General features: G+C 40.9%; 1 protein-coding gene across 1 annotated transcript; it reads right to left on the bottom strand.

The window, feature by feature from the left end:
* Window positions 1-371: 371 nt before the first annotated feature.
* Window positions 372-11,395, bottom strand: VPS26A (VPS26 retromer complex component A). Its single transcript, XM_009808861.2, is given in 10 exon segments — window positions 372-2,112; window positions 2,972-3,114; window positions 3,665-3,733; window positions 4,812-4,918; window positions 5,396-5,560; window positions 6,037-6,193; window positions 8,540-8,615; window positions 10,348-10,497; window positions 11,328-11,372; window positions 11,375-11,395. Coding segments are annotated over 10 exon segments (1,047 nt in total). The 3' UTR covers window positions 372-1,998.
* Between the last annotated feature and the right edge of the window lie 2,091 nt (window positions 11,396-13,486).

Raw genomic sequence — 13,486 nt, forward strand, 5'->3', positions numbered from 1 at the left:
GCCGGGCGGCGGCGGCCCCCCCATGGCGGAGGACGAGCCCCGCGCGCGCCGGGAGCCGCAGCAGCGGCCACGCGCACCGCCTCATCGGCAGCGAAGGGCAGCGGTGGCGGCGCGGGGCTCGCGCGTCATCGCGCGGCGACCGACGGACCGACCGCCCTCCGCGGCGCATGCGCAGCACCGCCCTCACACCGGCGGCCCTCAGGACCGCAACCGGCCACGGCGTTAGGAGGCGGACAGGGCGCGAGGCCCCGCCGGGGCCGGGCACCGCCGTCCCGCTGCCGCGCTCCTTAAAAGGGCTCCTGAAGCGGCTGCAAAGGGCAGAGCCCATCAACAAAGGCGAGGCAGATGTTAGTGAGAATACAGCTGTTTTAATAATTCAAAGAGCAGCTCAGTCTGTTTCCCGTTTATTATACATGGTTGCACAATCTGAGGCTGGTTAAATACAATCAAGTTTTCAAAATCTCTGGGAATTATTTCCAGATTACAACATGCAAGTGACCACGAAAATATTTGGCTTTTTACTTTATTCTTTAAATTTCTGAACAGGCACTTACATGAGGGAGTTAAATTTGCTCTCATTCAAAGATATCCGCGTTAGAAGTATCCTAGCATAAAGTACACAGAGTCTTTGTCTGCTTTATCAAAGTGCCACAGTAATAAAACAGTTCTTACAGAAATGTAATTCGATTATTTACTTACTCATAAAGTAAGGTTACCAATGACACTTGCACCGGAGTCGAGAAGTCTTGGTTTAAAGGCCAAGTGAACTACACGCGCAAGTAGCCTTCCACGCAGCAGGCTTCGTTTCATGCCCAAGCCACACGTCTGATAACAGACTACATGCTCAGTGGTGAATAGATGAAGCCTAACTCCTTTAAGCCATTTCTTCAAACACTAAATGCATACGAGATGATTAAGACAAACGATCTGCTGTGCCAGACAAGCTTCTAACAGTTTTAAGGCTTGCCTGGCTTCAAAATACCTTTCCAGAAGACCACAAAAAAGCTTGTTTGCCCTCATAACAGGCCCAGATAGACTAGCAGGAGGATGTCCTTTGAGGATGCTTTGCCTCTCCTGTCAGGACACTGAGACAGACAGACTGTGAAGACAGTGGAAGCATGAAGCCAGGACGAACCGCAGAGTTTCATGTATTTGCAAAAATAATCAATGTTACCAGCATTTATTTCACCAACAAGAGATAATCACGTTCAAATACTTTACCCGCTCACCAGCTGAAGGTGAAATCATGACATGACAACATCTCTACAGTCACTAGTTACTGGGCAACGAACCCCCAAAAGTCAGGAGTGACTCACCTGAAAGGCTTAAAGTGTGGTAGAAAGAGAATTGGGGAAGGGAGGGCAAAGATGCTTCCTAACATTCTTTGCTACTGGCAGATTCAAAGCTTCTTAGAAACCTTGGTAAGGTGTCTGAAGGCTCCACAGTTATCATAGTCACAGTGCATATACAAGCAGTTTCAGTTAAACCCTGTCTAATATAGTAATTAGAAGTCTTAGGACAAACTCACCATAAACCTCGACTTTTAGTGTGATTTAGTCAATTGTGTCTTACCATAGTTTCAAAACAAACACAAATAAGCAACATTGGAAAGAAACATGCAATAAACAAGATGAGAGAAGGGAAATGCTTTAGTCTACACTGTATAGGTGGATCAGCAAAAATCAAATATACCAGCCTACCATGCATGGAAATAACTAGATTTAAGCTTACGCATATCCAAGTGCATATAACATTATCAAATAAATGTGCAGTATAAAATAGTAGCTTAAGAAAGTTCCAGTGTTTGAGAAAGCACTTTATTTTAAATGTATATACATACTTGAATGCTTAACTGAAGAACGCTTTAGTAGTATGGTAAATGCAGCACTGCAAGATGAAGGAAGACAGTTGTAATGGGAATTTTGGCCTTCTTTTCCCACAGGCTGCTGCCATCTTTAACCTGCTGAAGCATCGCAAAGTTTTTCACCTTATAGCAGTTCACATTTCAGGTTGCTCAGCAGATGGTTGAGATTCTGGAGATTCAAACCGCTGGTGAAAGTTTGTTCGTTGTTTCCTCAGCTTCTCAGGAGCTTTTCTCCATAAAATTATTTCCTATTTGAGGAAGCAAACATGTTTGAAACAACCATTTACCATTAAGCCCACAGTATCAAGTATCATTATGGTAAGTTCCTAATAGGCAAAGACTTTTGAAAAAAACTTCCCATTACTTTCCATATCTACTGCACTGTTCTGTAAGTAACAGAATGAAGACACAAGTACTTAAGTTTACGTATTTTAGTTACTACCTGAACATCTACCTTCATCAATACTGAGCAGTCACCCCTTCCTTAACAATCCTACTCCCCACTTTAATAGTATTAAAAGGGTCCAAGAAATTTTTCTTCCTCCTTTTCTGAAAATCCAAACCCATCATAGCCACTGTATGCTCCACCTACCTTCTGTTTTCCAATATTTAGTTATACTGCCTTGTCTATTCTTTAGAAGGAAGATTCTGATCTAATCCACATAGCTTCATACCAGTGACTCTCTTCACCACTCCTTTCCTCAGCACGTCCTCAACTTTTGTTACATTTTCAGTCAAATGTCTTAGCCCTTATTACAATTTTGCAATTTTGAACCTGGGCTAAGGCTGGGAGAGGAGATCTATCTGGAGTAGTTTAAGAAAGCAAGCAAACAAATGCACCTGTAGCTCATTTTAGCCACAAAGTGTTTTGTCTGGATATTCACACTGCAAGGTTGTTCTGTGGCACTGAGCATCCTATCCTTGCTGAAGTAGCATCCATCGTCCCCTTGACTCCTTTTTGCAAGCTAACTTTTTCTATACAGCTTCCAATACGCTTGCCAGCAGAAATGCTTATGCCATAAATGAAGCATGGGTGGCTTCCAATGTTGAATATTCAAATCAGCATGTACAACAGCCCAGATAATTCTGCAACAAGATTGACCATACCTGTTGTTTGAAGTATCGTCTGTCTTCTTCATCCACAAGCACTAGGTTTAAGAAGTACCTCACTGAAAATTTTTTGTTCACATCCCTCATTGTAGGAGTTGGGTCATAGCCTGCTAAGAACAGTCTTATAGGAATCGATTCACCTTTAAAAAAAAGAAACTTTCGATTAGTTCCTTAAAACTGGGTATCATCAAAGCAGTTTCAAAAGACATAAAAAATAAAGGCAGTTTCCCAAGCACTGTCTGTGCCTCTTCCTTGTTTATAAAAAAAGAAACCAAAACAAAAAAAACCCACCCAAACCCACACTGAACACACAGGCAAGTGTGAAATCAAAAGTGAAAACACTTTCTCAGTGGAAGCATGGAGCCAGGCAAGACAAAAGTATCAGTATCTTGAACTCTCTAGAGCTGGTCTACACCATGTAGTCAGGTTTGAACCAAAGTGGTAAAAGGATCGGTCACAGAATTTCCAATGGTAAGGGTAAGAATTACTAGGATCCCAAGTGAAATGCCCTAAGTCGATGAAAATACCTGCTTTGAATAGGAAAATCCACTATCATTTCAGCAACCTAAGGAGAAGTGTGGTTTCTCCAAGAAAAAAAATAAATGTATACAAGTCCTTTCCTCCGTAATTTTTTTTAAATACGGTTTTAACTCAAAATTCTTACCCTTTAAAACAAGTACAATTATTTACCTTTAACCGGTGCACCATCCATTATTTCGTATTTTGCAATGGTTTCAGTCTCTGTTGTGGTACTGGGTCCTGGTGAAACAAGTTTTCACTGTGAGAATGCACGCTTCAGTTTTAAACATTTACAAAGCTTCAATCACAGCAATTTGTGCTCTGCAGCATTTAAATTACACAACACTGCATTTTTTGCCTTTGTCTTGCATGTAAGTTAGACACAGCTAAAGCAAGCAAAACCCTCTCCCAGGCAGAGCATCTACTTCTTAGTCTCTCCTCCCCATGCTGACACAGAATAGGCAGCAGCCAGTGCTTCAAAGGAGCCCTGGGCATGCAGGCTTTAAATAAGGGACAAGCATGCAGGGTGTGAAACAGTTCTGTTCAGCGCGCAGTGCTAGCGACTGATACTGCTAGGCCACGATCAGACTAGAAACCTGAAGGGTTATCACCCAGAACAAGAGCCACCTTTCTCCAGAGCCTAGGATGAAGAAACCAGAGTACCTAATTTAGCCACAAAAACCAACAATTAAGTAGAGCTTTCTGCCTTTCCTCTGTTGCTATGGAAGCTTTCTCATTCTCCACACAAACAGCTCACTAGGGCCCCAGCCACTGGGGAATGAAGTCGTGAGCCACAGCCTCTTACTGCCTTCCTAATTCCTGATCAGCAATGATCAAGCTGTTTCTGCTTCAAAGCCTCTTGATGTTTCCATCATATCAGTTTTAGGCTAACTGAAAATGACACATTTCTAGAAGATGAGAAATTCATGCTAATCTTTACCAAGCCCACTTTACCAACTAATCTCTGCAGAGGCAAGGGCATCTTCAGGATGCATTTTACACCTTTTCCCTTGTTCATTATCTATCAAGGCTGATTAAGCTGCTGCATATTTATGCCCAAATTCCATTTACAAGGGTTCACGTTTGTGAAGCTAGCCCAACAGTCACAATCCCAGAACAATGCTACAGACTGACAATGTTGACTACTAAATATGATTACCAAAGCACAAAATGCAAATGGTAGTCAAACACCAGTAAGAAAGAAGCACGTGGAGCATTAGTTTAGCCAAAGCTGCAACTACTGACTTCACTCTCCAGGTTTGCAGAAGGCTCAACCAGCAGACAAGTTGCCATTTCTTTTGGCCTTTGTTTCTCTTACCAATTCCAGTAATCTCCTTTTTGATCAGCTGCAACTCCATGTGTTGAATTTTTATTCTCACTAAGAGGAAATAAATTTTTCCAACAATCACATCCTTTAAGTGATACCTTTAAAAGAACAGAATGGGGGCTTTCATTAAACAATAAACACAGTTTTTACACCTTCTTGAATACAAGTTATACAGGCAGTTACCTTATCTGCCTATTAACTACTTAGAGCTTGCTTCCCCACTGAGCTAAGCATCTCTGCCAGACCAGTGCAATTAGCACCTCTCCATCACTGCAGTATTAGTAAAGGAAGTACGATAGTTACAATGAAAGAGCATAAATGCAGAAATCAATTCTTAAATATTTGCAGGTGACCTTCCTATTAGTACTGAAGGCAGAACAGACCTTCAAAAGGTCTGTTTTGAGATTCTTCAAAAAAGGAGACTGCGTAATTAGTAACCAAACAGCTCAACACAATAACGATTGAAAATGTTGCTTTACGTTTTAAGTCTCCAGATGCCAAGGTTGTTCATCAAATATTACATACTCTACCCTTTTATCCCGAAATATTTACTTGAGTGTGTAAGTGACACTTACTTTGACTTATTGTATTCAAACTCTATATGAAGACAGTCTTCAATGCCCACTTCCATTTTAATGGAGTTGTTTACATCTGGGTATGTAGCAAGCTGGTGAACAATCAGATCATATTCTTTCACCAAGTCTGACAGCCGTCTCACTATAGTCACTTTTAGAAAATACCTAGGAAGAAAGCCACTAAGTTAACCATAATTATTCAGAATTGCGGAAGTAAAAGCCCTTATGTTCTGAAGTACAGGTATTCTTTGAAAGACAAGAGTACATTCTCCTAAGACCAGGCAGAAAAAAATAAGACACCAAAATAAAGACAAAAAACTTATAGGTAGAAATGTGGGGTTGTTTTGTTTGGACATGTGTTACTTTGTTGGGTTTTTTTAGAGGAGAGACATGGACTGTCTTCACTTGATTAAACAGAAAGGATTTTATCTATACAAACAACACTGAGTAATTCCAAATAAAGTAGAAAAGGCTATGTTATAACATGATCTCAACAACTCCAGTCAAGGCACACTAGCTACTGGCTGTTACATGTCCAATTTGAAATCCAACAGGAGGAAGGGCGGGAGGGGGCAGCGTAATTGTTAAATTATGAATTTTCTGCAGGGGACAAGGGGAGAGAAGGCTTTATGGTTACAAACCTCAGTCTGACGTTGGCACCAATATAGGATTCGTATGGCTTTTCAACCTGCATGAATTCAAAGTCATAGCTTCTGCTTTGGGTCAGTTCTCCGGGTAAGGCCAGTTCTTTCACTAAGTTTACAAATTCATGGGTATTGCTTTTGTCATTGAAGAGTTCTAAAGTTGAGGAAGTTAAAAGGAAAACATGTTTCAACGTTTATTTTTAGCAAACAAAACTGTCTCTAATTTGGCAGGAGCAGGTGGGAAAGGACAACAGAAGCAATTAATTTGATTTAAGTTACACATACTTGACCAACTGTTTTATGCAGTTTTTCAAAGTTATCTTCAGTCTCAACAACCTACAGTAAGCATTCCTAGGGAGCTAACTGCAATGAACAGAACACATATTTGAAGCTTCACTAGCATGGCATCTTTTTTTAATGACAGTTTAGCTAGCTTTAATAAGTACTTCTTGCCTTGCATTCTCTGTAATCAGCATTGCCCGATTTTGGCTTCCAGCATTTATTGCCGAAGGGATAAAATCTAAGCAACATCAAGACTGGCTCATTTAGGAAAGGCCAGTGACCCCAACTGGTCTCCCACAGATAAACAACACCTATCAAATGGTTTACTATTGCTACTAGTTCACAATCAAATGGCTTATCATGACCACTGGTCTAAGTCAGTCATTTGGAAACAAGTTCTTGATACATAGGCATAGACACACCAGTTTCACAACTGAAAGTATCAGCTAAGAACAGTAGTGGTAGCTGGTTTTACACAGACTGAAGCTTTTCAGATGAGAAAAAACTAACTAAACACACCGACTCCACAGTTTCTCATTGCCACTTTGGTAGAAACTAACTAGTAACTGCTTATTTTCTAATATGACTACAAATTATCTAAGGTGTACTTGGTTTGCTATGACAAGCATTTACATAATACAAAGTTTATTTACTGTTGCATATCCAATACTTCTTGTGCCAGTCAGAACAGTTGTACTCTGAAGAGCTGGTTTAAAATATGTCTTTGACATGCAGCTGGAGCTAGTCTCCAAGTACTGCAGAGACAGATCACACTACTGGGATGCTTTTTTTTTATATTAAAACTATATTAACTACACTAAACTATAAACTAACTATACTAAACTATATTAAAACTTGAAAGGATGCAAGAAAACATGGACAAGTACAAAAAGCGGTAACTTATATCACTTCTGCTTAACTCTGAGGATTTCTAAATGGTAGCACAACGGAAAGTCCCAGAAACACAGAAAATTCAAAAAACACTACATCAAATTAAAGTCATTCAGAGAATAAAATTTATGCAGAGTAGATGAAGAACAGCCTCTACAGCTATTAGAGGACAACAGACTAAATGAAGCTGACATGTGAGCTCTATTTTTTCCTCTAAAGGCCTCACTCCCATCACACTGCTGCTTTATTCTGAAAGTTTGCTTTTACAGCCAGACTGACCAAAACCTCAAAGCATAAAGCAGCAGGTTTAAGAACTCAATCATACCTGCTACGTAACAGTTCAGATATAAGGTACTAGAGCCTACTGACTGATCAGAAATTGATTGGAATTTCACAAATTCTCCAAGTCAATTGTATGATGCTGAAACATAAAAATTTACTTCTAAGGGGGACAACAATGCAAACAGCCCTCTAACAGAAGGAAAGCATTTTAGTATCAGTCTAAGGGTGCAGAGGTTACCTCAAGTGGTCAGAAGTTAGATACGATCAAGATTCTTTATAGTTCAAATCTAACCAGACTTAAATACAGTTATAAGAAAATTACATTTTTAACGTCAATACCACATTACCTTGCTAAAAAGCACAGAGATCCTCTGAAGCTTCAATACTATTTTATGTTAACAGTATAAAACTATGTTTTAGAAAACCAACCACCAAAGAACTATTTTAGAAGTGCTTTCCTATAGGCTGCCCCATCATTTCTTTTATATGCTTCTTCTCTTTCAGAGCCAGAATTAAAGACAAGAATTAAGAAGTCTGGCACAGTAGATACACCTGATATTTTGGCTTGGAACCTTAAGTACAGGCAAAACAAGGCACAAGCAGAAAAAAAATAATCAAGTGCCTTGGTTTTGCTTTTTACATCAGGGTCATTCATCATTTATAGTCAGAGGGAAGACTGTGTTTAAGTTAAAATGCATAGTCTGAACGATATGAAGCAGAAACCATGTGTACCATGGTCACAAGTTTAGTTTTTTGAAATCCCTAGTGGTTCTTAATCAAATTCTTAAACTGTCCAAGACAGACTGAATACTCACCATCCCAGTTCTAACTTACATGTACATATCTTCCCTCCCAATGATCTTCTGACTAGCACTGATTAGTATATCACTTGCATTAAAATGAGTAGGATATATGCTTCCTTTGGCACTTGTCATCCACTAACCCAATCAGGTTGCAATGTTTGAGCCAAACTGCCAACAGTCACAAGTGCAAAGTTTCACAAACCACCCGCACCTAACATCCCTTTTATAGCTTCAAAACTCACCAATTTGTCCTACAAATTCAATTCTAATTCCTTGGTGCTCTAGTCTTTTCCCATGCTGCTTAATGGAGACGTTCACCTACCAAGGCAAAAAAACCCAATCAGTTAAAACTTTTCAACACTTTCACTCTAATACATGATCTTAATAAAAAGGAAAGTACATTACTACATGCCTATGAAAAACTGAGGCCTCTTCTCAACAGCACTATCTGAGCTTGAAGGCAACCAAATTAAACAGCTGATTATGAAATTAAGCATTACCCAGGTGCCACTAAAGCATTTAAGAAAAATCTAATCATCCACGAGACTGAATTTAGTAAGTAAGCTTGAAACTTTCGAGTCCCAAAATTAAGAATCTAAGCCAGAGCTTCAGAAGAGTTTGCATAAGCCAGTCATGACCCTCTTGCCATCTCTGAAGGCAGAAAGCTTCAAAGCATCTTCTGACAGCCACATTTGGAAGTCCAAAAAAGAACTGCCATGAGATGCATTCCTTTCAAGTCAAGTGAAATTAAGTCCCTTCCTCAGCAGACAGCTGAGTATTGGTGTTAGAGAAGTCAATGAAAAATAACAGATAATGAAACCTACTCTCAAGATCTGCATTTGTGAATTTGATCCTCACTATCAGACCTTGCCTCACAGGACAAGATTCCATAAGGCTACTTTCTATGGAAACATGTAAATGTTAAGCATATATAATGCTCCCTTATGAGGTAGCAATGACCAGAGAAATTCCTGTGCCTTAAAATCCAGTACATCATTGATATCCAAGTAGGAAGTAAACCACTTGAATAATTTATCTTTGTGGTGAAAAGAAGGAGGAGAGAGGTAGGGGGAACTTGTCCAATAAGTTACTGGTCTTCCAAACCTCCTTATCCCACTGTGCTTGTGTTAGCCAAAACTCATCGGGCACCTCTCAGGCATTGCTGATACAAGCAAGAAGTACTCAGGCCAATGAACGTACAAACGCTAGTTCCCTCAGTTTCACGAGTTTGAGGCCCATCTTGTCAGTGTTTCAGATCCGTGTAAGGATCTTTCTAGAAAACCAAGCATGGAAAGATTATCTTAAGAGCAGGAAGATACCCAGTGGCAACAGATCAGTCAAGATCAAAGTAGGTATATAGAAGTCAATCTCAGAACCCAATACCTGGCTCACGTTTCTTGGAGGAAAAGCAAATCATAACAGAAATATCCAGAGAATGAGAATGGCTCCAGTAAAACCAGAGTGATGGCAAGGAGTTCCTAGGTGCAATACTACAAGTAGAGGAATCCCTCTGCCAATCTCAACTTCATTCTTTTTCCAAGGAGAAAAACTGTTGACTCAGCAGCCAGCTGAACTTGATATGTTGCGCCTCTGATGCAACTCCAGAAACCACTTCAGGGCATGAAACGTAAGGCTTAGCTTCAGGGTACGCAAAGCAGGTTGGCTGCACCAGCCAAAAATTACTGTTACACATGTCAGGTTGTGGATTTCGGAGTTCAAGGGGAAGGGGAAGCAGGGGGATCCAGTTTGGAATAGTTTTCTTGTCAAAAGCAATGATAGGATTGCACATGGTTGCACAAAAACCTGATTCATAAATACAAGATGAGGGGAAACAAATAAACAGCTAGTGTTCAACACGCCCAGTTTTATCAGTTACCTGAATGACTGTGGTTATAAAGACCGTATCTAGGAAAACACCATTTTCTGTTTGAATAACACCACAAGCTGAAATCGCAGCTCTTGCTTATATCATTTTTTCATTTAACTTCCTATAGGCATCTGCATGCCAGAATCAGTACAGTAATTAATAGTCACTTAAAAAAAAAGTTACCTTTCCCGAAACAGATTCTCCATCATAGAAGAGAAAATGCTTTTCTACTTTACCATCTTCTGTTTTGATTTCTGCTGTTTTTCGTGTTTCACCATCATTAAGAATAACATCAATCTCACAAACAGGACCGAATAAGCCTCCAAGAAAACTCTGGAATAACAAGAAGTAGATAAGTTACTACACAGCGGACACTCCATTTTAAACATGGTATTTACTTGCAGCTATATACTATACATTGGGGAAAAACATTCATGCTCCCATGAAGTTACAAAGCCATTATGTATTAGAGACCCAAGAAACAGCGATGACAGAAGACAGATGTTCATCTAGCAAATAACTGAAGTCAGGTCAGCAAAAGCAGCAACAGCTCTTACAAAATATAATGTTTATAAAAAAGTACACAGTGTAATTACCATTATTACTACTACACTAAAATACTAACAAATATTTAAAACGTTACTGTTGCAAACACAACGTTGGTTTCTATCACTGCAAGGTTTCCAATCACTGATTTCACTTTTTAAAAAAATCATTTTTAAACCACATTTGAAATTTTTTTTTTCTTTAACAAGTTTATTCCATCTGGTTTAGGATTTCAGATATTATGCCAAAAACTACATATTGCTTTATACCCACGCTATAACTTACTGCACAAAGAGCAGTAACAAGGACGATCAGAAGTAGGAGGAATAACAGAGCAAAGTAGGGTGAAAATAAACAACAACAGGGGATATAATACAAGGCCTAAAGCATCCCCCAGGTTGGCGAAGGGGAATAGGGACTTATATTTGCTGCCTCTTCCTACGCCGCACAGTTCTCTTACCAAATGAAGAGAGCACTAGCAGGTTCAAGAGGCAGCGGGTCTTCATACAATCTACCTTAGCTACACAACTCTGCCATCAGATAGTCGATGTCACAACTTTACCCGTAATACTGCTCCAGGCACCAATCCATTATGAGCATTAAACATTTGTCCTCACCTTACAACAGCATTCCCTAGGCACAGACTTTTGACCAGCACCAAACACAAGAAACTAGGAGACACCATCCTTTGACCTTGCACAAACATTTCTTACAAGCAGCTGCAAAACACATTAGCGGCTCTATGGGAAACTCAGTAAGATTAGTACAAAAGCCCACGTTTTCTCCTAAGAATTAGGCACTAATCTGCTTTGATGTACTAAAGCGACAACACTTCACTAATTCAGTGTGATTCGAGGGTTTTTTGGAGAAATTACACTGTTCTCAAACGACAGCACCCGCTTCAACTAGAGGAATTTGGTATACATGAAACAGTCATTCTCATTTCACCAATTTAACCTCAAAAATTCAGTAAGAACACATTTCAAAACATTCTGGGGACTCGAAGTTTGAAATTAATAACAAAAAGTCTAGAAGAAAGTTTGATCTGAATGCTGCTGCCTAGCAGTAGGAACATCGAGTGACTTTTTGCTTACCCCTACAAGTCAAGCAAAGGCATGGTGCAATTTTGAGCTATAAAACACCAATTCACACAAGACTAAACCGGCCTTGTATTTGTTCAGATTGCAAGCAGCCCTAGCTCAATCCACAAAAATGTATAACTAACTAAAACCTAGTTATATCTACTTCACATTCTCACAGGGAAGCACAAGCAGATGACCAACAAGGTGGTCAAATTAAGACAGAATGGTCCTTCAAGTCTCGCCAAGCATATACTCGCATTAATTGCTGAAACAAGAAATACAACTTTTTTTTTTTAATGACCGCACACCAGAACCATTCTTGATTTTTGGCTCCTGGGGGAGAGAGAAAGAAGAAAGTTTCAACAAGACTTCCAAATCTTTAGACTATTTTAAACTGTCACACAGATTACTTTGAGCATGCCCATTTTTTTTTTTCCCTCAGAAATTCTGCATTCGTTCTCCAGATTACCTTGTACTTTTTTTCCCTCCCACCAAGCAAACAAGGAAGCCCATTACCTTTAAGTAAACATTATATAAGGTGGTCTCACAGTGCCTTCCAAATTATGAAGCTGTACCACCGTTTAAAGCAGTCAGACAGAACTACCATTGGTAACACATCACTTCTCAAGACACTGCGTATGAATATTTCAACTGCACTCCTTAGAGATTAGCCATGATCTCATCCAGAGAGGACAAGAACATACGGAATAAAGAAATCAACAGCTGGTATCTCCTCCAGTTGCTATCGAAAATACTGCTGCGGGGAAACTATGCAAAAGAAGAAGTATTTTAAGAAGCCATCATATGGCTTCTTATGTTGTATTATGTTACAGCTTAAGAAAATGAAGATGGAGAACTAAGGTTTTCAGAAGCTGGCCAAACGCTAGGCTACGTTCTTGATTTCATGCAAAAGACAAGACGCTGAAGGTTTTGCTACATCAGGACTGAAATCAATCTGCATTCGGTCTTTACATGTTATAGCTGTACTAAAGGACTTGTAAGTCCCTTATCAGCAGCTGATAAACAGTGCAGAAATCCCAGCCTCAGCTTCACATGGAGCCCTAAACAGCTTTTGGATGCCCAACAGAGAGAGAGACGCGTGTTAAGGAATCCACACGCTTCAGAAACCCAGAGCGCGCTGGTCTAGCCGATTCCTTAAAATATGTGTTTTTTTAAACCTATACATCACAGCGCACCAGGCACTTCGCCTAGGCCAAACCCGCCAAGCACAAAGTGGCCGCTGTTTCACCAGCCCTGAAGGATTACTACCAACCGCTGTCATTTTAAGCGCTGCCTTACGGGACTGCCGAAAGATTTACTGATGTTTCCAGGACCATCACATGCACCTTCCCCAGAGCCTCTCCGGCAGCGGCTGTGTAGGAAAAATGGAAGCCGAGTTCCGTGACCAAGCCCCGTGCATGTGCGCACCGAGGAGCCGCAGAGGAACATCCCGAGCCTCAACCCATAAATTACGCTCCCAACACCCCAAACCTTTGTTTTTCGCCGTCTCGCCAGCTCTCCCCCGAGCCCGCCCCGCACAGCAGCGGCTCCCGCCGCCGCCTCCCTCCCCGGGGCGGCCCCACCCGGCGCGGGGCAGTCGCGGCCGCCGCCAGGCCCAGGCGCAGCTCGGGGGGAGGCGGGCGGCGGGGAGCAGCGCGGCCGCGTGACGCAGGCCGGGGACGGGGCGGCCAGGC

This window comes from Gavia stellata, chromosome 9 (genome assembly GCF_030936135.1).
Source record: "Gavia stellata isolate bGavSte3 chromosome 9, bGavSte3.hap2, whole genome shotgun sequence".
Taxonomy (NCBI): Eukaryota; Metazoa; Chordata; class Aves; order Gaviiformes; family Gaviidae; genus Gavia; species Gavia stellata.